The sequence below is a fragment of the Myotis myotis genome, unplaced genomic scaffold (genome assembly GCF_014108235.1).
Source record: "Myotis myotis isolate mMyoMyo1 unplaced genomic scaffold, mMyoMyo1.p scaffold_m19_p_12, whole genome shotgun sequence".
NCBI classification, from domain to species: domain Eukaryota; kingdom Metazoa; phylum Chordata; class Mammalia; order Chiroptera; family Vespertilionidae; genus Myotis; species Myotis myotis.
This window is the reverse complement of record NW_023416316.1, coordinates 14,037,804-14,063,210: the sequence shown is the minus strand read 5'-3', so window position 1 is coordinate 14,063,210 and position 25,407 is coordinate 14,037,804. Positions and strand designations below refer to the sequence as shown.

The following is a 25,407-nucleotide window of genomic DNA, read 5'->3' as shown; positions in this document are numbered from 1 at the left end:
AGCGGATGTAAAGCACAGAAGACTGTGATAAAACTTTTATAGAGACCCACACAAATGGTGCGAAAAGTAGCAAAGACCATGAGAATGCTTTGGCTGGATGAGGGGTCCACATTCGCTCAGACATGTATGGCTCTCTTTCTCCCAGCAATGCTTGGTCTCTTTTACGGAGTCTGTGTGATTTCAATGGAAACCGGTGCCATCGTTGGAGCAAGAGATCCAGACTAAGCCAATCAGTACCTTTCATTGCTTAGGTGGCAATGATTGATTTGGGGGTGGCAGGTGACCTGAACTAGCCCAATCAATGTGAATCTCAGGTCCTCAGGAAATAGCATGTAACATTGGGAGCTGCTAACACCTCTGGTGACCACAAGGGAGGTCAGCATTAGGATAAAACTGGCAAGAGGAATGGAAGAGCAGAGAAAACTGAAGGGAACACAGTCCTTGATGACAACCCTAAGCCCTGGCTCCAGTGGGCTTTTTGAACATGTGAGCCAATAAAGTACCATTATCGTTTAAGTCAGTTGGAATTGAGTTTTCTCTTATAACTGAAAATATCCCCCACTGAACCCTTCTAGAATAATTAGTTCCTTATAGGCAGGCCCATAGTCTGTCTTTGCATCAGCTCCAGAACCTGTTACATCACCTATCTTAGAGGCACTGCTTAATGAATATCTACAAGATGAATGAATGAATCATTATATATACTCCCATCACGCCTCAAGTGCTTTTTAATTAAATTAAAAAATTTTTCATTATGAAGTCAGATACTTTTATATCTGGCATCTGGAAATTTTCCTCCTGTGGTACATAGTACAGGAACTCAGGAGGGGCAGCTTGAGCTTTAGGCTCTAACCTGCATAACGTACTGGGTTCAGTGCTACTTACGGCCAGTGGTGCATGAGACAAATTTGCTTCATCAGTATAGAGCAGTGGTTCTCAATCAGGATGATTTTGCACGACCACCATCACCACCTCCACTTCCACCCTCGCCCTGACCCCGGGATACTTGGCAATGAGCGAAAATATTGTTGGTTGTCACAACTTGGGGGTGGGGATGGGGAGGGTACTACTCACATCTATTAGGTAAAGGCCCGGGATGCTGCTAAACATCCTAAAATGCACAGGAAAGCCACCACAACAAAGTAGTGTCTGGCTCAAAATGTGATGAGGTTGAGGGACCCTGATGTAAAATCCCTTTGAACCTCATTAAGAAAGAAATATGGAGAGCCAATATGCATAATACCCACCTGTCTATACCCTGGAATTAGTCTTTGATGAGTGTCAAAAGCTTCCAACTCACTTCTTAGTCCTATAACATTCACAGCTAAGACAAAAGAAGAGAGCAGTTCCCTATACTGGACACTGGAGGACAGGAATTTCCAAAGATAACACTTATTCTAAGCAACTGCAGTGATTAAAAATATATGTTTTCTGGACCTGGTGAAGACTGCCCGTTTGTAGAAATAGCTATGGATTTTACATATAAATGAAAATAGCTATAAATATTTAAAGTATGGGGCTTTGAAAAATCAGCCAAAGTTAGAACACACTTTCAATGAATTGACTGTAATTGTTCAGAATAAAAGGTGGTTATGCTAGCTAGGTGTTTTAGTTAAAGACATTTTGGTTGCAAGGAACTGATATCTCCTAAACCCAGAAATGAATATTGAGAGGCTACTGGAGAGTTCCACTGAATGCAAGGCAGAATTGACAACCAGGCAGTGGTGCACTGAAGCTGGTTCTTTACTGCTGTGAGAGCCTGTTGCACGTAATACTTCCCAACTCTCTGTTTAGTGCCTTCACTGTGGTAGCTTGGTATTAGCCATGGTGGGAGTATTTACACCATGGGAATCAGCAAACACTAAAAATCAGGTCTCTTTTTCCTTTTCATCTTTCTTTTTTTAGGAGTTGGTTGTGTAAAATTTTAGTCGTTCGCATCACTATAACCAGCCCATGAAGAAGTGCCAGTGAAGTTCAAGGGCTTCAATAGCAGAAAAGAATGAACTTCCCCTAGAGCAGTGACCGGCAAACTGCGGCTCACGAGCCACATGCGGCTCTTTGGCCCCTTGAGTGTGGCTCTTCCACAAACTACCACGTGTGGGCGTGCATGTACAGTGCAATTGAAACTTCATGGCCCATGCACGGAAGTCAGTATTTTGTGGAAGAGCCACACTCAAGGGGCCAAAGAGCCACGTGTGGCTCACGAGCCAGTTTGCCGACCACTGCCCTAGAGGTCTGCCAATATGATCCAGCTCCAACTATTTCCAGACTCAGAGTTTCTTCCTTCAAAACTCTATATTCCTGGCAAAGAAAACCCAAATGGCACAGCAGCCACTCCTGCTCCCAGCAGCTGTGCCATGGGGTAGGTTTATTGGAGGGTGGATTATAATATAGAGCAGTTTCTCAGGCAAGGACCTATAGGTATGAGCTGAGTTAGATGCCTCTAAAACTGTCAACATTTCCACTTTAGAGCTGCTTGGCTATCAATCATTTCTTCCCACACAGGTAAAATATGTCCTGCTACCATAATCCAAAAACATTATGCACTATTCTAGCACAGCCCCCTCTCTGAATAGCAGACCATAGAATTCATGGATAATGCCAAAGGGCCAGGCTTCTCAGAGTCTACTATCTCCACATAATAACTGTTTCTCCTTTGGTTATTTAGCCCATCTAACTATTCTGCAATCCATAAAATAAATAATAAATCCAGCACACACCCAAACACTATGAAGTCAAGACAAGGAAGGAAGAGGGGAAATTTTTTAGTAACTCTAGAAGAAAATGGTTATCTGGTCAAGGGGCATTTCCTTGCTCTAGAATTCAGTGGGCCCCTGCTGTAAGTTCTCAATCAAGGCCAGCCACAGTCTACATCCATAATCACAGTCTACTTCAGACCCTTTGAACTATGTAAGATATAATTGGTCATAAGAGGTCCAGTGGCAGGGCAACTTGCCTGCAACCTAGACCAGCGGTGGAGCTTTCTGTTGTCCAGGGTCCCACTGGAAGTCATTGCTTTTACAGTTATCAATCAAATGGGAGGCAGCTGGATACCCTCATGTGTGGGACACTGCCTCCAAAATCTAAAGTAGCCGAAGAGAGTTATGCCTCTCTCTTATTTGTAGCAGGCATAAAGTATTGGTTCTCAAATTGGCAGCATTCTGGAATTACCAGGAGAGCTAATATTGATGCCTGGTTCTGACCCCAGAGAGTCTGACTCAATTGGTATGGGGTAGACACTGGCACTTTAAAAGCCTTCCCAGGTAGGCCTTGGCATGGTAGCTCAATTGGTTAGAGCATCATACTGATACACCAAGGTTTTGGGTTTGATTCCAGGTCAGGGCATATACAAGAATCAATGAATGCATGAATGGGTGGGGCAGCAGGTAGATCTCTCTCTCTCTAAAAATCAATAAGTTTAAGATAATCTTTTAAAAAATACATTTTTAATTGATTTCAGAGAGGAAGGGAGAGGAAGAGAGAGACAGAAACATCAATGATGAGAGAGAATCATTGATCGGCTGCCTCCTGAACATCCCACACTGGGGATCAAGACCACAACCCAGGCATGTGCCCTGACCGGGAATTGAACCGTGACCTCTTGGTGTATAGGTCGACGCTCAACCACTGAACCATGCTGGCCTGGCTAAAAATCAATACGTTTAAAAAGTAAAAAGATCTTTTGGGGAGAAAAAACACCTTTCCAGGATAAGAGGATTCTGGGAATATGGTAGAGTAAGAAGCACCAGGAAATCTGTCTCCTCAGCTAGACAATAATTGCACTGGCAAAAATCTGTCTGATGTAACTATTTTGGAACTCTGGAGTCTATAGAAACTTGAATGGTAAACTAAGGTTAATTTCAACTCTTCACACAGTAGCAGCGACTCATTCTCCACTTCCAGCCATCTGGTAGGCAGTTGTGCATATGTTCCTGGTGCAGTTTGCGTGCAGCTTATGCAAGCCAGGGTGGGCGTAAAGGGCCCTGTCCTCCACATATCAGGAACCTGTGCTCTGATTGCTAAATGTTGCTTCTGATCATGGAGGTACAGACAAATAGGCAGCAGCCATTGGTGTTGCACCTTCTCCCATTGTTGCGGTATTTTGTGGAAGAGCCACACTCAAGGGGCCAAAGAGTCACATGTGGCTCCCTTTCCCCTCCAGTTGAGGTGACTTCCAGTTGAGGTAACTTCCAGGGGGTTTAAAGTGCCAGTGCCCCTTTGTTCTCCTTTCACTTTCTGTCAGAGCCACCTATCGTCTTCACTAGCAGAGAAGAGACCCCCAAAAGCTAATGACCTTTGAAGCCCTAGCAAAGGTCGGAGCTGTGCACCACCCAGTTAATCTAGATAATGGTAGCTGAAGCATCATCCCCACCTTAATTCACTTAATTCCTTAGATACTCATATAAATCCTTGTTGATTATTGTTGATTAGATATTCTGCCTATTTCTGGAAATTGTCTGCTGCTGAGCTAATCTGTGTGTCATTGAAACCTCCTTACCCTAGGGCTACCCCAGATCAAATAAAAGGTTGGAGCGGCCTGAGCATCGGTGGAAGTCCTTCTGGACTTGCCCGCCTGGTCCCCCAATATTTCCAAATTATCTCGTCTCTTCTCTCTCTCATTTGTGTGCGGCTCCTCTTTCAGACCCGAACCCTGAACCACACAGGACGTGGAGGGAAACACACTCGACAGCTTTCCCTCCTTTGGAGGCATATATTAAAGAACAGAACATTCAAAAACATCTACATACATGGGGAAAATTAGTAAATGACTATGCATATTCAGGGAAAGGCTCTGAAAAGACCTTATGTTACACTTGGGCTGATCCTTGGCACAAAGACAGCTTACAACAACCAAAAAGGCAAAATCAATGAATGAAAACGAACAAAAAACAGCTAACCGTGGGGGAAGGGAGATAATCTTATTTACAGAGTTACCACAGTATTAGATTCAAATGTAGAATTTCAATAAAAAAAATCACAAGGCATACAAAGAAACAGTAAAGTATGGCCCATTCAAAGAAAAAAAATAAACAGAAACTATTCTCAGAGATGACCCTGACAAAGACTTTAAAACAACTGTCACAGATGCTCAAAACTATAGGATGATTGGAAAAAAGAAAGTCAAGAAAACACTGTACAGTAGGTCCTCGGGTTACATCAGAGATCCGTTCCTACGGCGTGATGTAATGCGATTTTCACCGTAAGTCGGAACCCACCTACATAAAGCACCTATGTCAGTCACATGGAACACATACACAGCAGTAATGAAGTGAAACAGTAAAAAAAAATTTAAAAGAAAGATAAAAATTCCTGACCTTTACTTGTGGTAAATAAATAATAAAAAACATAAAGCACATATGTACATACATCAAAATGATGGAACTTTTTTATATATATAAATAAATGGGAGATGGTGATGTAACCACGAAACGACATACTTCGAGTCCTATGTAACCCGAGGGCTGCCTGTATAAACAAAATGAAACTATCAATAAAGAGTGAGAAAACCAAAAAGAAATAATAAAGCATTCTAGAGCTGAAAATTATAATAACTGCAATGAAAAATTCACTAGGGGGATTTAAAAGCAAATTTGAGCAGGCAGAAGAAAGAATCAGTGAAGTTGAAGATAGGACAATGGAAATTATTAAGTCTGAAGAACAGAAAAAAAGATAGAAGAAAGTGAATAGTGCCTCAGAGACCTATTAGATACCATTAAGTGACTCAAAGGGGCACAAGAAAAGTTATTGGGTGATGGGGGTGTTCTATATCTTAATTAAGGTGCTTTTTACATACATGTGTGCATGTGTAACAAAGCCAGTAAAGTGTACAAACTATTTTTACTTTAAGTAAATTATACTTTATGTCAATTAAAAAAAAAATATATATATATATATATATGGCTAATATGCTAAGTGTCTGACCATCTGACCGGTTGCTATGACATGCACTGCCACCAGGGGGCAGACACTCAATGCAGGAGCTGCTGTGACGCGCACTGGCCATTTACAGAGAAACAGCGCTGTGGACCTGGTGCCAACAAAGCAACACTCGGCTTCCCCCAATTGGGACACAGGCCCTGCCACCACCCCAGAGCAACACCCCACCAAATTGCAGTTGATCCTGCCGAGACCCCTATGGAGCAAAATGTGGCCCACAGCCCAGCCCAGCCCTGAAATGGTGGCTGTGGGCGCCAGGTAATGACGTCACGTAGCAATGTCTGGCTTCCTCTCCCTAGCGACTAGCCTCCTTGCAGTTTCTTCAGCCCAAGAACACAACTTGTTTTATAGCCAGGTGGAAACATTTTATACTTTAACCCAGGGGTCCTCAAACTACGGCCGTGGACCACATGCAAATACAAATATTGTATTTGTTCCCATTTTGTTTTTTTACTTCAAAATAAGATATGTGCAGTGTGCATAGGAATTTGTTCATAGTTTTTTTTAAAACTATAGTCTGGCCCTCCAACAGTCTGAGGGACAGTGAACTGGCCCCCTGTTTAAAAAGTTTGAGGACCCCTGCTTTAACCAAATGTCTTTGAAGTGTTTTCCCGTGCCTCATCTCATTTGATCCTCACAGAAGTCCTGGAGTAGGTAGATAGGAGACTCAGTGGAATCCTATTTTCTTTTCATTAGCTGGAAAATGGAGATTTAGAAAGCTTAGAAACTTGACCCAACTGAAAAGAAGTAAGAAATGGTGGACCACGAAAATGACTTCAGGTTTTCTCACTGTGCAGAATATAGTCAAATACTGCTGCAGTTAAATATTTTACCATTTGTTTTCCCTGCATGATCTACAATAACAATCTGCTTCGTGTTGATATTTACTGCTGAGTTGCTGACAATTACCTGAAAGAGAATTCCGGGTGCTTCACTGGGCTGGAAAAAGTTTAGCTAAATCAGAAAGCAGGTCTAATTAAGCAAGTTTATCTATATATATAAAGCTCTTGCTGATGCCAATTGCACACATGTTTCCATCTGTCATTGTTGTTCATGAATTTGGTTGACATGTCTATTACAGAGAAAGGGTGAATAGCGATATTAAAATATTTCTTCTAATTAATTTCCTTTCAATGTGCACAAATTCATGCACCAGGCCTCTAGTATATTATGAAGCTTTAAAAAACTGACAAGAAACTTATATGATCCTACTTGTTTTTTAATGGGACAAAATCCAGTCCCCTGATAATGATAAAGAGAAGTTACAAGCATGTGAATTGTTATGATTGCAAGTATCTAGTTATTTCATCATCAAGAGAATCTGATGACATCATCATTCACAGAAGACTGAAATAATAAACACAAAAACTGGAGAGTACCATAGAACCAATAATAGGTTATCTGATTTATGATTTTTCAAAGGTCTTAAAAGTTCTTGCTTGAAAACTGTCTGCCCTCTTAAGATTCTCCATATGTCTTCCCAAACCACTATACCATAAATGTTAAGTCTTCAAGGAAGAAACTGTATAAAATTCCTGCATGATCTTAGGAAAACAAAAGGTAAGAGTTTGTCTCTAATTTCAACCAAATTAAGCCATAGCCAATTTCTTTTCTGCACACAACTGTATTTCCACAGATTAAATATTACAAAGGAATTTTGTAAACTTGATGGCTGAAATTCCAAGGTCAATGAACAAATAATCTAAAAATTATAGTTTAGCCTCCAGTGAGCGCTCTGAACCAATTATATATTCAAATACTTTGAGAAGGGGCACATATTTTATACTGTTATCAGTACTATCACCTATCTTAGAATGATCAACTTCATAAGATTATTTAATTACAAATAATTAAGTTTTCTTTATAATTATACAACTCTTTAGAGTCCAAGTATTTTCATAATTATCTCTTTTCTCTGACACCCTATTCTGAAAGAGTTAGGAGAGGAAGTGGTGTAATTTTTCTGTAGAAAAGAGTCCTTCGTACTTCAGAAAAGATGAATGAAGTTTATAAGATCTCTTGTATCAAGACCAGACCAGTTAATATCCTACCATTGGGTGGATAGTTCAAATAGATGGTGTCTCTTCACTGACTCAATTCTATTTCCATATAAAGCAACATCCAATGACCAGAGGTGCCTTAAATCCCAGATAAAATTTATTAAGTCATCTAGTTTAAGTCATAAGAGACACGATTCAACACAACTTATTCTCTATACATTGTACTTTATTTAATCTACTTTAATGTTTCTTTTTCCTCCCAGTAAAGGATGAGATACAAAAGAAAAATTCTATTATTATTCATTTTATTATCTCTATGGGCCTTGCAAAGAGAGTATCGATTCAGGTAATTTTAAAAAATAATGAATATTTTATTTTGGTGTTTGGTTTAAGGGTCTGGTTATGTCAGGAAGGTTATAGGTTCATCCCCTGAATAAATCAGCATGCAACTGTATCAATCCAAATACACCCAGATATATCCAAATGACATCCAAATATGTCAGCATAAATATTGCCTTCAGCGTAAAAATTCTTTGTTTCTAATGAAGTCAGAGCTAAATGTAATTTGTGTAGGCCAATATGTGTGAGGAGAAGCAATGTCAAACTGCCAAGACAGTTACTGTATAATTATGGCAAAGTAATGTTAGTAAATATTATGGAGAAATTTGTGCCATTTTTAAATAGGTGGCATCTTCTTTAAGTAACATCCTTAAGCCTACCTGGTTTTGTTCAGTGGATAGAGCATCAGACTGCGGACTGAAGGGTCCCAGGTTCAATTTCTGTCAAGGGCACATGCCTGGGTTGTGGGCTCAATCCCCAGTAGGGGGCGTGCAGGAGGCAACAGATTAATAATTCTCTCTCATCATTGATGTTTCTATCTCTCTATCCCTCTCCCTTCCTCTCTAAAATCAATAAAAATATTTTTTAAAAAGAAACATCCTTAATATTGGTGTCTTCAGGCACTATGTATGGTATTTGCCCTCCACATATTTGAGACAAGCAGAAAGGCTTCATTTGCTATTAGCAAATTTCATTGTTTTAATGATAAGTTTTTCTCATTTGTATCTAAAAATAGTTATTTTTTTAAGATATAGCATATGAGTAATATTTATCAGTCAAATCACCTCAGTAACTTTTATCATGTTCATTACTGTACTCTACAACCAACAATGTACTTGGCATATAGTATTGTGTCTTGGTCCATTTGGGCTGGATGGCTTATGAACAACAAATTTATTTCTCTCAGTTTTGGAGGCTGGCAAGTACAAAATCAAGGAGCCAGCAGATTTGGTGTCTGGTGAAGGCCTGTTCCTGGTTCATAGAGAGCCATCCTCTCACCATGTCTTCATATGGTGGAAGGGGTGAAGGAGCTCTCTGGAATCTCTCTTAAAAAGGCATTCCCATTCAAGAGGGCTTCACCCTCCCGACCTAATCATCCACAAAGGCCCTACCTTCTAATACTATCACATTGGGAATTAGGATTTCAACATATGAATTTGAGAGGGACACAAACATCCTGTCCATAACAGTATGCGTTCATTAAATATTTGGTAATATTAGGTAAAATTAGGTAATATAATGAATAGATTGAGTATAACTCTAGTCATCTTAAATGTGAAAACCCTTCATATAAGTTTAAAAGTAAATAAATATTTTTTTTTATTTATCCTAAGCACAAAGAAACTACAGAGGACATATCAATGCTGGTAAGTACTTATAAATATGCTATGACCTCTTCTTTGAGGATAAAACTGGTTAGAGGGCACTGAAAAACCTGCAAGTCCTTGGTTCCTGCAGGCAGGGTAAACCAAAGCAGTTTTACAAACACATGTTGGAGATACTCGTTTAAGGTCAGAATACTAGGAGTCAAAGAAGAGCAGACTGGCAAAGTTGCTGCCTCTGATAGAAGAGTGGCAACTGGTGAGGGGAACGAGTTACAGGAGTCAGAATTCAGCCTGTAGGAACCTTGTGCCTTTTAAAGCTATGGGCAACACACAGGAATAAAGTTTTGGCTAAAAGACTCTCAGGAGATTGCATTAACCCTATGTCACCTACCAAATCATGCCATCAGAATGTGTGCAGAAAGGAAAACTTCCCCAAATATTGTGCAAGATCTAATATCATTATATGTTCAATAGTCATGGGAATCCACATAGTGAAGTGAAAGCAACTTTCCTTTCTGATGCTTGTTGTGTCCAGGGGCCTTGTCTCTCTGATAGTTCTTTGATTTACAAGACCCCCACTAAGACCATGACTCCATACTTGGGTGAGCTGTGCTATGCATGAAAATAATATAGTAAGAAGGCTTTCATGTGCTAGGCAGATTATATTTCCCCTGTAAATAGCCATGACTAACAGGGGCAGTAACTTTCAACCACCTGAAAATAGAGGAGGAATGGGTTAAAATGCTTTCTGGCAAAATGTATTCAATGAAATACAATCTAACAATTGTTCTATTACCTAATCAGAATTCTATAGCACTATCATACTAATACTCATCATTCAAAGGCATCATTGTCAATGGAAGTGGGTGTTAGGTAGAATGCCACAACTCATTCACACTTCTGATGTTGCAGCTACTCTTATCTGTGTACTAGGCACAAAGACAGTCCCCTGGGCATGAGATTTAACCCCATCCTCTTGTTAACTAAGCCCAGGGTCAGCTTTCCGAAGGTATCCTAGCCAGGGTGTCAGTAGAGTGTGTAGCAAGAAAGAAAAGTAAGGACTCAGGCAGTTTCCACCCACTCTGTGATTATGGACAAGATAATAACTCTTTGTGCCTTATTTCCTTATCTAGTAAAATGGGGATAATAATCATAATTCCTATCTTATCAGTATGGATTACATTCGAGAATACTTAGGAAAGTTTCAATATGTATTAGCTTTTTTTGGTTGGATGATGTCTTTAATTTTTTGAAAAAATTTTTCAATTATGGTTGGTGTATTAGCTATTAATGAAAAGCATCTAACATCATCTAGCAGATCAGAAAATATTTCCCTTAAGAAGGGATAGTTAAAATGAGGCCTGAAGGTGATGTTGGAATTAGCAGGTTGAATCTGTGGCATGTTTAAGGAAATAAAATTTAAAAAAGGAAAAGGCCAATGAGCCTGGAAAATTATAAGTGCAGGGCTAGGTAGGAGATGTGGCTGGACAGCGTGAAGTGTGAGATCACGGAGAATATTTGGCCATTTAAGAGTGAGGACATCATCCTTAGACAATGGGAAGCCACTGAACTTTTGTTAAACAGAATAATGACATGGTAACACTAGAGCTTCAGAAACATGATACTGGAAGCAGAACGGAAATATGGAGAATGGGTTGAAAAGGGCAATGCAAGGATAGGCTAAGAGGGTAACACATTGCTCATTGTAGGGAATGGGAATATGGAGGCTCATTATATTAGTCTCTTCTTTAAAATATATTTTTTAAATTGATTTCAGAGAGGAAGGAAGGAGAGAGAAACATTAATGATGAGAGAGAATCACTGATTGGCTGCCTCCTGCATGCACCCTAGTGGGGATCGAGGCCACAATCTGATTTGGGCCCTTGACAGGAATCAAACCTGGGACCCTTGAGTCCATAGGCTGATGCCCTATCCATTGAGCCAAACCAGCTAGGGCTATTATATTAGTCTCTTTACATTTGTGTACCTTTGAAATTTTTGCACTAAACAGTCTTTTTAAAGTGTACAGTGAGACCAATTAGGAGGCTACTGCAGTAGCCCAGATAAACGATGATGGTGTTTTGCAGTCATGTGGTGGCAGGGAATGGAAATAAGGGATGGATCTGAGAGATGTTTTGGAGGTAAAACCAGCATGGTTTAATGATGAATTTGATGTTGGGACGTAGGGAGTGCTCTGAGTGTAGAATGATTCTCATATTTCTGCCTTGCCATTCCAAGTGGATCTGGAGAGGTAAGGCAACAAATGAAGAGGCCCTACTTTGGGGAAGAGATGATGACTTTAACATCTTCATTTTGGAGTGTCTGTGTAAACTTCAAAGAGAAGATTTCAGAATACAGTTGGATATATGAGTCCTATAATCCTTGGAGAAGTCTAGTTGTACATGAAAATTTGACGCCATAGGAAAATGCCCAAGAGAGTGTCAACTGATCAAATAAAGGGCCTCGGAGAAACCCTTCTGCAATTAATAATCAAATCAAGGCTTCTGAGCAGAATATTAAGGCTAACCTTAAACAGAAGTAGAAATATATTTCCATTGTGGTAGAAGGGAAAAATATTCAGCACTATAGGTAAATTTGTTGTTGTTGTTTTTAAAGTTTTTGTTTTTTTTAAATATATACTAGAGGCCCAGTGCATGAAATCCATGCATGAATAGGGTCCCTAGACCTGGCCCCCACCTCCCCGCCTCCTCCTTTCCTTGCTCCCTCAGCACCCTGCTGCTGCTGCTGGTCGCCCACCATGTTCCGCGCTGCCCCCTGGTGGTCAGCACTCATCATAGCAAGCGATCGAACTCCTGATCTCCCGGTTGAACTCCTGAGGGGACAATTTGCATATTAGCCTTTTATTATATAGGATATATTTTATTGATTTCAGAGAGAAAGGAAAATATAGAGAGAGAAACATCAATGATGAGAGAGAATCATTGATTGGCTGCCTCCTGCATGCCTCCTAATGGGGATCGAGCCCACAACCCCAGGAATGTGCCCTTGACCAGAATCAAACCTGGGACCCTTCAGTCTGCAGTCCAACGCTCTAACCACTGAGCAAAACCACCTAGGGCACTATAGGTAAATTTGGATGTGAGGTGGAAGAAAATTGGAGTTTTCATCTGATGGCTGCTATTTTCCCTCTGAATTAGAAGAATAAGAATGAGAACTATGGAAACAAAGATTTCTGGGCAGCACACAGGGTTAAGATGAGGTTGAAAATCATGATTTTTCCATGCCACTATTATCAAATTTCATCACTGTTTTTCTTACTGCTTCATGCTCACTTTGCATTCTGCATCTTATTATAATCCAACCCATGATTTGATAGACACTCAAGTTATCTCAAACTCTAATAAGATATAGTGTGACTCTTTGCATTATTTTTCTCCATAGGTCTGTGAAGGCTCAACCAGAATTAAATCTATCAGACTGGTTTTTCCCCAGGTAAGAATGCCAAATCTAACATGTGAAATTAATCCATAGATTGCTCAATAGAAGTTAATGAATGGCAACTGCCATTCCAAATGTGGGAGAGCAGATGGATCTTTGGTTACATTTGGAAAAATTAGCAGTGGACTAGACCCATTGGGAATGGACATTAGGACCTGCATCCTCCATGAATGAGTGTGTAGATAAAAAAACCTCAAAGGTCCTAGAATGATGGCAGGTCAAAAGAGTAAAGGTGTATTTAGGGGGGGGGGGGGGGAAGGTGTAAGGGTGTATTCAAGACCATTTGGTTGATTCTTCTTGTTTCATCAATGAGAGAACCAAAGCCCAAATCCGATAGATGGACTGTGTACTTCATGTTTAATACAACAGCTTTCCCCTACCCTCTCTGTCTCCATCTTCTTATTCTACCCATCTATCTTTCACTCTGATGCTATAGGGTTTTAGGACTTCACCTAATTAAAATTTGAAAGAAGACATCTGTTTAAGAAACTGTGGTACATCTACACAATGGAATACTATGCTGCTGTAAAAAAGAAGGAATTCTTACCATTTGCAACAGCATGGATGGAACTGAGAGCATTATGCTAAGAAAAATAAGCCAGTCAGAGAAAGATAAATATCACATGGTCTCACTCATTTGTGTAATATAATGAACAACATAAACTGATGCACAAAAACAGATCAAGAGACAGAGAAACATCGATCAGACCATCAAACCTCAGAGGGAAGGTAGGGGAGGGTGGAGGGAAGGGGGAGAGACCAACCAAAGGACTTGTATGCACGCATATAAGCCTAACCAATGGACACAGACATCAGAGGGGTGAGGGCATGAGTGGGGGGGGGCGGGGAATGGGGGGATAAGGACACATATGTAATACCTTAATCAATAAAGAAAAAATAAAATAAAAAATAAAAATTTAAATATAAAAAAAGATTATTGATATAGTCCCATAAATGGGACTGCCCATGAACCAGTTCTTTTAGTTTGTATGCTTTTAGAAATTTGTCCATTTCATCTAGGTTATCTAAGATGTTGGTGTATATGTTATTTATTATATTTTCTTATAATCCTTTTTAATACCTGTAAGGTCTATAGCAGGGGTGGGCAAACTTTTTGACTCGAGGGCCACAATGGGTTCTTAAACTGGACCGGAGGGCCGGAACAAAAGCATGGATGGAGTGTTTGTGTGAACTAATATAAATTCAAAGTAAACATCATTACATAAAAGGGTACGGTCTTTTTTTTCAATAGTTTTATTCATTTCAAACGGGCCGGATCCGGCCCGTAGGCCGTAGTTTGCCCACGGCTGGTCTATAGTAATATCCCTACTTCCATTCCTGATTTTAATAATTTAAGTCATTTCTGTTTTTTCCTTAGCCAGTCTAGTTAAAGGTTTCTCAACAAAAATGTTCAAAATATGGTTTCTGAAAATAACCAGTGTCAAAAAGCATACTTTTGTAATGATCTGGCCATTTCTGATAATCTATTCCACAAAAGAATCATTTTTTCTTTCACTGATTCTATCATTTTCCTTTCTCTGTATCAGTTGTCTCTGCTCCAGTCTTTATTATTTCTCCCTTCTGCTTGTTTTGGGTTTAGTTTGTTCTTTTTTCCTAGTTCTTAAGGTGGAAAGTTAGGTTATTGATGTGAGATATTTCATCTTTATTGATGTGAGATATTTCATTTTTAAAAAATTATAAATGTTTACAGTATATATTTCCTCCTGAGTACTGCTTTTCACTGCATCTCATAACTTTTGGTATGCTGTATTTGTATTTTTACCCATCTCAGTGTATTTTCTCATTTCCCTTGTGAGTTTTTTCTTTGACCTACTAGTTTTCTAAGAATGTTCAATTTCTTCATATTTGGGGATTTTCCAGATTTTCTTCTACTATTAATTTCTAATTTCAGTCCACTGTCAATGCAAAGATGGTTTGTATGTTTCCAACCATTTTAAGTTTATTGAGATTTGTTTTATGGCCTAACATATGATCCTGGAGAATGTTCCATGTGTATTTGAGAAGAATATATATTCTGTTGTTAATTAAAGTGTCCTGTGTGTGTCTGATTTTTTCTGCTGTCTGATCAAATCTGCTGCTGAAATCCTATAGTTCTTTGTTTGTTTGTTTTTTGTTTTTTTCATTTTAGCTATCATACTTCTCAGTTCCAGAAATTCTATTTGGTTCCTTTTCACAATTTCTGTCTCTTTATTTGTACTCTCTACTTGTAGAAACAATGTTCTCCTGGTTTCCTTTGGTTCTTTGTTCAAGTTACCTTTGGCTCTTTGAGCATATTTAAAATAGTTGATTTAGAGTCTTTGTCTAATAAGCCCAATGTCAGGGCTTCCCCAGGGATTGTTTTGTTATTTTTTTCCTTTGAATGGGCAATACATTCTTTTTCATTGCATGCCTCATAACTTTTGGCTGAAAATTAGACATTTTATTTTATTTTATTTTATTTTTTAAATGAAGGCTTTTTAAAAAAATATATATTTTATTGATTTTTTACAGAGAGGAAGGGAGAGAGATAGAGAGAGTTAGAAACATCGATGAGAGAGAAACATCGATCAGCCGCCTCCTGCACATCTCCTATTGGGGATGTGCCCGCAACCCAGGTACATGCCCCCGACCAGAATCGAACCTGGGACCTTTCAGTCCGCAGGCCGATGCTCCATCCACTGAGCCAAACCAGTTTCGGCGAAAATTAGACATTTTAAATATTATGATGTGCTCATTCTGGAAACCAGATTATTTTGCTCCTCGGCGTTTGTTGTTCATGCTCACTGTGAGTTGCAGGTGTTTGTCTATTTAGTCCCTTTTCTAAACAACTTTTTAAAGACTGTATTCTTTGTCTTCTTTGGTCTCAGAGGTCTCTGTTCCTTTAGTTTGTAGCCAGGTAATAGTTTCACAGAGATTCCGTAAGTGCCTAGAGCTGGGGTGGAGGAGATGTTAGAGGTCAGTAGAAGAAAGATTTTAAAAAAAAGAGAAAGAGGAGGACGAGGATGAAGAGAAGCAGGAGAAAAGAAAACTAAGAAAAGAACAAAGAAAATCTCACAGTCTTTGAAGACTAGCTCTGTATTTGGACCCTCCTTCAATACAGCCCAGATATTTACAACTCTGCCTTAGCCTTCACTTCCTCCTTGCACTCTGCCTGAATAGCAGCAAGAGATTAAATCATTGGGTCTTCACAGATCTTCTTCTGAGCAGGCATCATGGGATCTTGTCAAAGCCCTTACTTGCCAAGGAACTCTTGCAAACTTTTCCTCCCAGGCTTTCAGCATATTTAATTTTTATTCCTAAACCTAACCTTTTGCCCCAGGTGGCAGGGCTTTGGTCCTTTTTAAAATATTTTCAAGGTGTACCCTCCACTTAGTCATTTTTCCATTTTGAGAGTTCAAAATTAAGTGAAACAATCAGTCCTTCAGAAAACTCTTAACAAACGCAATTCCTTGGGAATTGGGTCCACTCTTCTCCCTCTATAATCAGATACTTACACTGAAAACATAATTTGCTGTTTTCAATACAACCACCATATGGGGAACAACTTGGTACAAGGCTAAGTTAAAAAATATCACATAGCTTTCCTACTCCTCCATATTGAATCATCTTTTTCTCGATTTAACTTTTGCTTGGTTGCTCTAAACCTTTGGCTATCCTTCAGAGTTTTGACAAAGTTGATTCTAGCAGTACGCAGTAACATTAGTACTGAAAACACTTGAGATTATGAAAACTGGGAAATTCTGTGTTCAAAATATGGTTTCTGAAAATAATCAGTGTAAAAAATACTAGGACCATGATATTTTGTCCAAATATAAGATAAATTATTACTCAAAGATCTTGGAAAGAGTATAACTAATCTGTAAGTGTACTTTTGTAATGATCTGGCCATTTCTGATCAGCTGTTTCCCCAGTTTATCATAACCATCAACGCTTGGGGTTAACAGATGGTAGGTAGGTCACTAAGGATGGAAACTGACCCAGGTATAGGTGATCTTGTCCCAAAGTCATACACTTGCCACAGTCCCAATCAGCACGATTGTAGATGACTTGGGTTTAGGGGGGTTGTGGTGGTAGAGAGACAAATCAGTGGTTGGCTTCAAATGTGGCAGTGAGCAGGACCACAGGGGAGCCATTTTTACATGCAACAATCTGTCCTCATCCCAAGGAATGAATAGGCACTTTAGAACCTTATCTGCTTTCTGACCAAGAATTTCTGAGCCAGGATTCAACTACTCTGCGATCGGCTGGAGGTAGTGAATAGAGCTCCTCTGGACACCTGCAGCCACTGGTCTCATGGGAATGAACCATTCAGGACAGAAAGGACAGTGAGATCTGAGAGTACATTTGCTTCTCAGTGGAGAGATCTCCCAGAGCCCAATCTCCTGAAGAAACCCACCTCAGTCCAGTCCTTCATTCAGGGCCCAATGGCAGTTGAAGCAGTTCTGGCAGGACTCCCGACAGAAATCAACTGTCTCATCTTTCTGGATGACCTGAGAGACCCTGTCACCATCGAATGTGGGCACAACGTCTGTAGCTCCTGCATCCAGCCGTCCTGGGCTGATGTACAATACAGGGTTCCTTGCCTGTATTATACATGCCAAGAGAGGTGCTTGAGGAGCAACACCCAGCTGGGAAGGATGATTGACATTGCCAATCTCCTCCAGACCATCAGGGGCAAGAAGCAGCAGCAGGAAGAGAGGGGTTTGTGCAAGAAGCACAACCAGGTCCTGACCCTCTCTGTGAGGAGGACTTAGAGCTGTTGTGTCCCATGTGCACTCAGCTCCCTATCCACCAGGGCCACCAGGTGAGACCCATGGGCGAGGCTGCCTGTCATCACAGGCTGAGGCTCTACAGTTACATCAGTAAGCAGATGACCCACGTTCAGAAGTTAATAAGCATTCAAAGCAAAAAACTCATAGAACTGAGAGAGAAGGTGCAAAACAGAAACAGAAATGAGCCTCTGAATTTGAGTCTCAATTTATAGAGCGAAAGCAAGAGGAAGTTCTCTCAAGGCTAGCTGAAGAAGAGAAGGACATTCAACAGAAACTCATTGCAAACACAACTGCATTTTCAGGCCATCTTTCCAACTTTAAAGGTGTACAAAAGGAGGTGGCGGAGAAGAACGTGATGCCAGATGTGAAATTGCTGATGGATATCAAGAGTGTCCTCCACTATTATGATAACCTGAAACCTCCAGCTATCTATTGGTGCCAGTTAAGGAGAGAAGAATTCAGTCTTCCTCCGCAGGGTTCAGCCCTGCAGAAAATTATAGCGATTTAGAGAAGTTATCCTGGATCCTAAGACTGCAAATCCTAATCTACTTATGACTGAGGATAAAAAGTCTGTGAGATTTGTGAGGAAAAAGCCAAGTCTTTGTCAGAATCCAAAGGGATTTGCTGTTGACCCAGTTGTCCTGGGTTCTGAAGGGTTTGACTGTGGCCAACATTACTGGGTGGTCCAGGTGGATGACAAGCCTCAGTGGGCTGTGAGGGTTTGAAAAGACTTCTTTAAAAGGAAGAGAAAGCAGCACCTGCCAAGACGAAAAGAACAGATGTTGGACGATTCAGCTGCAGAATGGTGATTATGTGGCACCAGGGTCTGTTCCTGTCACCCCTGTGCTGAAGGAAATGCCCAGAGGGATTGGCATCTATCTGGACTATGAGTTGGGTCAGGTTTCGTATTATAGTTTGAATGACATTTGAATGACATGTCTCACATCTATTTCTTCATGGATACATTTTCTAAAGTGCTAAAGCTTTACTTCTATATCTGATATGACTCCAAACCTCTTACAATCTGTGCTGTAAGAGATTAGGAAAGATGAACTGTGACTTTGCTTCATGTTCTTCCTGTGATTTATGGACAGTATGTAGCATTTTGTACAACTATCAGTGACTCTAGCACCGATAAAGAATATTATTTAATGCTTACTTGACTTTACATACATGAACAATGTTTTTCTTATTTTGTTTTCTATTTTTTTAAATTTTGTTTCAATAGCAGTAGAGATGTTGTGGGAACTAACAGATGTGGGGGTTAACTGTCAAGTGTTTCTGGTATAAATTGTGTATAAAGTGTATAAATAAAGTGTATAAATTGTAAAATTAAAAAAAGGCTTAGGGTTAAAAGGAAATGCTGCAATCAGACACAAGATTTATATATAAGTAATATCTACTACAATGTTATCAAAAGGCATTTTGTTCAAAAACTTATGTCTTTCTTACAGAGCATCCACAAATGCAACTACTGACTGGTTAGCTCCAGTTGTGTGGCATGGCACTTATAAAGAAGAAGTACTGGAAAATTATTATGCACATCATAAAATTACTGTGGGGCTGACTGTGTTTGCTGTGGGAAGGTAAGTAATACTATGTATCCTTTACATTCAGGCCTTTTATTGTAGAAAATTAGATATTATCAATAATTCCACCTAAAAAATCTAGAAAAAGTAGAGCAAAATAAAGCCAAAGCAAGCAGAAGTAAGGAAATAATAAAGATAAGAACAGAAATCCATGAAATTGAAACAGAAAAGCTATAAAGAAAACTCATGAACAAACAGCTCGTTATTTGAAAAAAAATTCACAACCATCCATTTCTTTTCTGGCAAAGAAAAAAATGACACAAATTACAAATATTGGGAAAGAAACAGGTTATATTCCTCAGACCTTCAGATATCAAAAGGTTTATCAGGGAATACTACAAAACACTCTACACACATACATTTAACCACTTAAATAAAATGGGCTCTGAAAACCACAAACTACCATAACTTACCCAACATGAAATAGATCATTTGAATTGACCTATATCTACTGAGGAAATAAAATTTATAAATTTAAAATCTCCCAAAGTCTACAGGTCAACATGTTTTCATTGAAGAATTCTACCAAGTATTTAAAGAAGAATTAACATCAATTCTATACAATCTCTTACAAAAATCAGAAGAGGAGGGAACACTTCCCAATTCACTTAATGAAGCAAGTGCTGCCCTGATAGTGAAACTATACCAAAAAAGTACAAGAAAGTATTACATAAAGTTGAACAATGTATCTATTATTCATTAAAATTATAGTTTTTAGTAGCATGCTATTAAATAGATAGTTATCTATATATATAAAAGGCTAATATGCAAAGTGTCCCCTTGGGAGTTCAACTGGGAGACTGGGAGTTTGATCGCTCGCCATGACATGCGCTGACCACCAGGAGGCAGCATGGAATGAAGTAAGGCCCTGGCCAGCAGCTGGGGAAGGGAGGCCCTGGCCAGTAGCTGGAAGGTCCTGATTGGCCCTTATCACTGGCCAGGCCCATGGACCCTACCGATGCACAGATTTCGTGCACTGGGCCTCTACTTTTTTATAAAGAAAACCCACAGAAAGAGGAAGGAAGAAAAAGCCCAGCCGGCGTGGCTCAGTGTATGAATGTTGACCTATGAACCAGGAGGTCATGGTTCAATTCCCAGTCAAGGCTCATGTCTGGGTTGTGGGCTTGATCCCCAGTGGGGGGCATGCATGAGGCAGCCGATCAATGATTCTCATTATTGATTGTTTCTATTTCTCCCTTTTCCTTCCTCTCTGAAGTCAATAAAATTATATTTTAGAAAGAAAGAGAGAGAGAGAGAGAGAGAGAGAGAGAGAGAGGAAGAAAGGAAGGAAGGGAGGGAGGGAGGGAGGGAGGGAGGGAGGGAGGGAGGGAGGAAGGAAGGAAGGAAGGAAGGAAGGAAGGAAGGAAGGAAGGAAGGAGAGAAGGAGAGAGGGAGTGAAGGAGGAAGGGAGAAAGGAAGAAACAAAGGAAGGAGCAAAGGACTTGTGAGCCTTGTTTTTTCAAAGTTCCCTGATAGCTGTTCTGAGGTTTTGAACAACCTTATGAAAGCATCTTGCAATCATAAGAACCACAAGCGCTGGGCCAGCCACATTGTTGGTAGGGAAATGTCTGTGTGTGTGTGTGTGTGGTGGGGGGAGTGGGGGACTGGAGGGGGGTGTCTCACCACAAGTAGTAGGGCTCCAGGTGAGTGGCTCCAGGCCTTCCTAGCCCTTGAATCATTATCAATAGGCTGAGACTGACACAAAACAGCCCTATATCATGCCACACTAAAAAATTAATCCAAATGGATTATAGACTTAAATGTGAAAGATAAAACAATAAAGCTACTAAAAGAAAATGTAGATTTTCACTACCTTAAAGAGGCAAAGCTTTCAGAAACATGACACAAAAGCACTAACCATAAAGAAACATGGATAAATTGGACTTTTTTAGATTTAAGTTGCTAGCTTCCAAGATTTCATTCAATTTATTACTAATGGTCCATTGTATATGTATATATACCACATCTTCTTTATCCATTCATCTGTTGATAGACACTTAGGCTTGGCTATTGTAAATAATGCTGCAATGAACATGGGATGCACATATCTCTTCCAATTAGTGTTTTTGTTTTCTATGCATAAATGCCCAGAACTTAATTTTAATGATTATATAAACATTATCTGAAGCTGAGCCACATATGATTACCTTTAACTTTTAAAAATTTACCTGAGGCTATTTATTACTCTGAGACTCTTTTACTGGCTTGAGAGACTAGAAATGAGAAAGTTTATTTTCCAATCCAGTTATCTTAGCACAGTACTAAAAGCCACAAAGCAAAATAAGAAAGTCAGTGCAGATATTGGGGTATGAATTATTTCACCTCTGACTGTTTATACATAACTGACTACTCATAAAGTGCTACAGGCAGCAATAACTGCTTTTAAAACGACCCAAGGCCCTTTTCACCTACAACCTTCAGAGCAAGTTCCCATTGCTCTGATATCCCTGAAAACTCTGGCTCTCACCTTGCACTGGGCTCTGTGCAGTTCCTAATCTCACCAATTTCATTCACTCTTGTGAGGAATTCCTCTTCTCTCCCATAATCCACAGAACCCATTAGGAAGAGCAAAGGCAGATAATTTCACTTTCTTTTATACTGCCTTAAATACAACTCAAGAAGCATATTTAATATTTGGTTGCTTAGTAGCACTTTTGGGTAAACTATAGTCAGTATAATTAAAATATTATTGTGTTCCACTAAAATATAAGAAAATGAACTTGTTTCTTTTTTACTTCACAGATATATTGAATTCTATTTGTTCAACTTTATATCATCTGCTAATAAGCATTTTATGGTTGGCCAGAAAGTCATAATTTATGTTCTGACAGATAATTTGTCCAAGTTTCCTTGGATACAGCTGAGTCCCCTCCGGACAATCAAAGTTTTTGAAATTAAGCGAGAGAAGAGATGGCAAGATATTAGTATGATGCGCATGAAGACCATCAGCGAGCATGTTGTAGATCACATACAATATGAAGTTGACTACCTCTTCTGCATGGATGTGGATCAAGTCTTCATGCAGAAATATGGATTAGAGACCCTAGGGGAGTCAGTGGCTCAGATACATTCTCATTGGTATAATGCACATCCTATAAAGGTACCTTATGAGAGAAATAACTTATCAGAAGCATACATACCTATTGGTAAGGGAGACTTTTATTACCATGCCGCTGTATTTGGTGGCACTCCCATTCAGGTTCTCAACATTGCCAGGGAGTGCTTCAAAGGAATCATGAATGATAAGAAAAATAACATTGAAGCGGTGTGGCATGATGAAAGTCACCTAAACAAGTATTTCTTTCTCCATAAACCTACTAAACTCTTATCTCCGGAATATAGCTGGGATATTGATAAAAAACGTACTGGTGAAATTAAAGCTATTAAAATCCGTTGGGCTCCTAAACATTATAACATTCTTAGAGCAACACATAATATTGAAGCCCTTCCTTTACAGTTCTGAATTTAAGAGCATTGTTTTGTCTTATATCTTAGGTAATTAGCACTTGACAAAACTTAGCACTAAAAAGTCACTAACAAAATGGCAAGCCCACCAACATAGCACACTCATACTCTCATTTTGAACTGTGTAAAATGAGATGTAGCAGTTGCAAAAAGAATGTGTTGACAATAGATGATAATATAGCTATTTCATATTCTCTGTGAATGTTGAGGATATATTATTTGTTGGATCACATTCAACAAAATAGAACCTGTCACAAGAAAGTGAAACTTGAAATATTTTCATTGATCAAAGTAGGTATATATGCATTTCTCATATTGCTTAAGGAAAGAGATTATCTAAAAGTGTGGGTAAGGGAAAGTCACTGCAACTATACTAATATACTCTATGTAAAACTTTGACGACATTAAAGCTGCCACCAGATGGGCAGACAATTACTTAGGAAATTTTGAGTCATTCAAAAAGAACTATGTATTTTAAAACTTACAAACTTTTTGTTATAAAAACTAATGAAAATAAAAATAATATACGAGAAAATTGAAAGCCTCCCTTTATTCTCCCTTTGAAAACCTGCCCCTCAATATCCTATATAATAAACGGTTAATATACAAATAGACCGAACGGTGGAACAACCAGAACAACCAAACAACCGGTCTCTATGACATGCGCTGACCACCAGGAGGTATGTGCGGAACATGGCACTGGTGCTGGTCGTTGCCATTGGGGCGAGCCTCTGGTGGTTACTGAAAATTCTTTGCTCCCACTCACACTGTGGTCCCGCCCAGCGCTTGCACCTGCTGCTAGTGCTGGCCCTGCTTGCACCCACTGCCAGCGCCCAGTGCCATCCCTGATCACTCAGTGCTATCAGCCGGTGTGACCTGTGGCTGCAATCGCTGCTCAGGGCTTCTCCACCTCCTTCTGCTCCTGAGAGGAGATCAGGACCAGCAGCCGCCTCTCACACCCACTGCCTGCGATGGCCCTGCTTGCACCCACTGCCAGTGCTGGCCCTGTTCGGTCCTGATCGCTTGGCATCATCAGCGGGTGCGAGCAGCAGCTGAGGCCTTCTCCACCTTCCCCTGCTTCTGAGAGGCAATCAGGACAGCAGCCACCTCTTGCACCTGCTGCTGGTGCCAGCCCCAATCGTTCTGTGCCTTTAGGGGGTGCAAGTGGGGCCGGTGCCGTCAGCACATGGGAGCAACGGCGGCAGGAGTGGGGCTGCGACAGACAGGGGACCGGGGACCATGCCTGGAGGGGCCGGGCAGGGGTGCAGAGGATGGGCCAAGACCCGCCCCTGTGCCTACCATAGCCTTGCAGCCCACAGTTCCTTTCAAGGTGCACAAATTCATTCACTGGGCCCCTAGTCCTATATAATAAAAGCATAATATGCCAATCGACCAAATGGCAGAATGACCTGTCGCTATGACACGCACTAACCACCAGGGAGCAGATGCTCAACGTAGGAGCTGCCTCCTGGTGGTCAGTGCGTTCCCACAGGGGGAGCGCCACTGAGCCAGAAGCTGGGCTCAGGGCTGGCAAGAGCAGCGGCAGTGGCAGAAGCCTCTCCCACCTCCGCTGCAGGTGGCCAGTGAGGAGTGAGGGGTCCTGTACTGTGAGAGCCCTGGACTGCAAGAGGGATGCCTTACTGCCAGCTTAGGTCCAATCCCCAAGAGAATCAGGCCTAAGCTGGCAGTCAGACACCCCACAAGGGGTCATAGACTGTGAGAGGGCGCAGGCCTGGCTGAGGAACTCCCCCTCTCCCCCACACAATGCATGAATTTCATGCACCGGGCTCTAGTTACTTTTATATGCGCTTATATACCCACCACATGAATACACACACACACACACACACACACACACACACACACACACACATGCTGTGTGCTTATATAATATTTATACAAATTGATTTATTGCACACATACATACATGCACACACATTTATCAGTAGTCAGGGTCCAGTTAGAAAAACAAACTACTATTATAGGTATTCCAAATAGTAGCAATTAAGATAGTGAATTGGACATATAGATGATAAAAGAACTGAGACGTATACAAGGGGGAGTGAGGCAATCCACAATATTTTTTTAATGAAGGTAATAGCAGTTCTAGGGCTGGAGGAGAAATTTTAAGATGTCCAAAAAGAGCTACAACCCCGCATGAGTCACCTGGCATGAGTTGGGACAACATAGAAGTTCTAGTCATTTCTAAAGATGCCATTCAATATGCATAGCACATGGACACAGACAATAGTGTGGTGAAGGCCTGAGGTGGGAAGGGCTGGGTTGAGGGGGTAGAGAGGGAAATGGAGGACATCTATAATACTGTGCTTTTCCTTTAAGTGCCGGGAGCCGGTCCATCCTTGCTGTTTCAAGGGGCCTGGCATATATGGCATACTGTTCTTAATATGTTTGCTCACCTTCTTGGCACTATGTGTTTTAACCAAGGTCACCTCTCGGAGAAAGGTTGTTTCCCCAGGTAGGGATTTTCCCCTGAAGTTAGGGAGGGAATAAAACCCCTTAA

General features: G+C 40.4%; 1 protein-coding gene and 1 pseudogene across 1 annotated transcript; both read left to right on the top strand.

The window, feature by feature from the left end:
- Positions 1-7,803: 7,803 nt before the first annotated feature.
- On the top strand, positions 7,804-23,485 carry LOC118667123 (N-acetyllactosaminide alpha-1,3-galactosyltransferase-like). Its single transcript, XM_036329896.1, has 5 exons — positions 7,804-8,283; positions 9,611-9,643; positions 13,004-13,054; positions 19,287-19,418; positions 22,164-23,485. Exons 1-5 carry the CDS (start codon positions 8,207-8,209, stop codon positions 22,882-22,884), a joined length of 1,014 nt encoding a protein of 337 aa, XP_036185789.1. The 5' UTR covers positions 7,804-8,206; the 3' UTR covers positions 22,885-23,485.
- On the top strand, positions 15,805-19,273 carry LOC118667121 (annotated as a pseudogene).
- Positions 23,486-25,407: the final 1,922 nt, after the last annotated feature.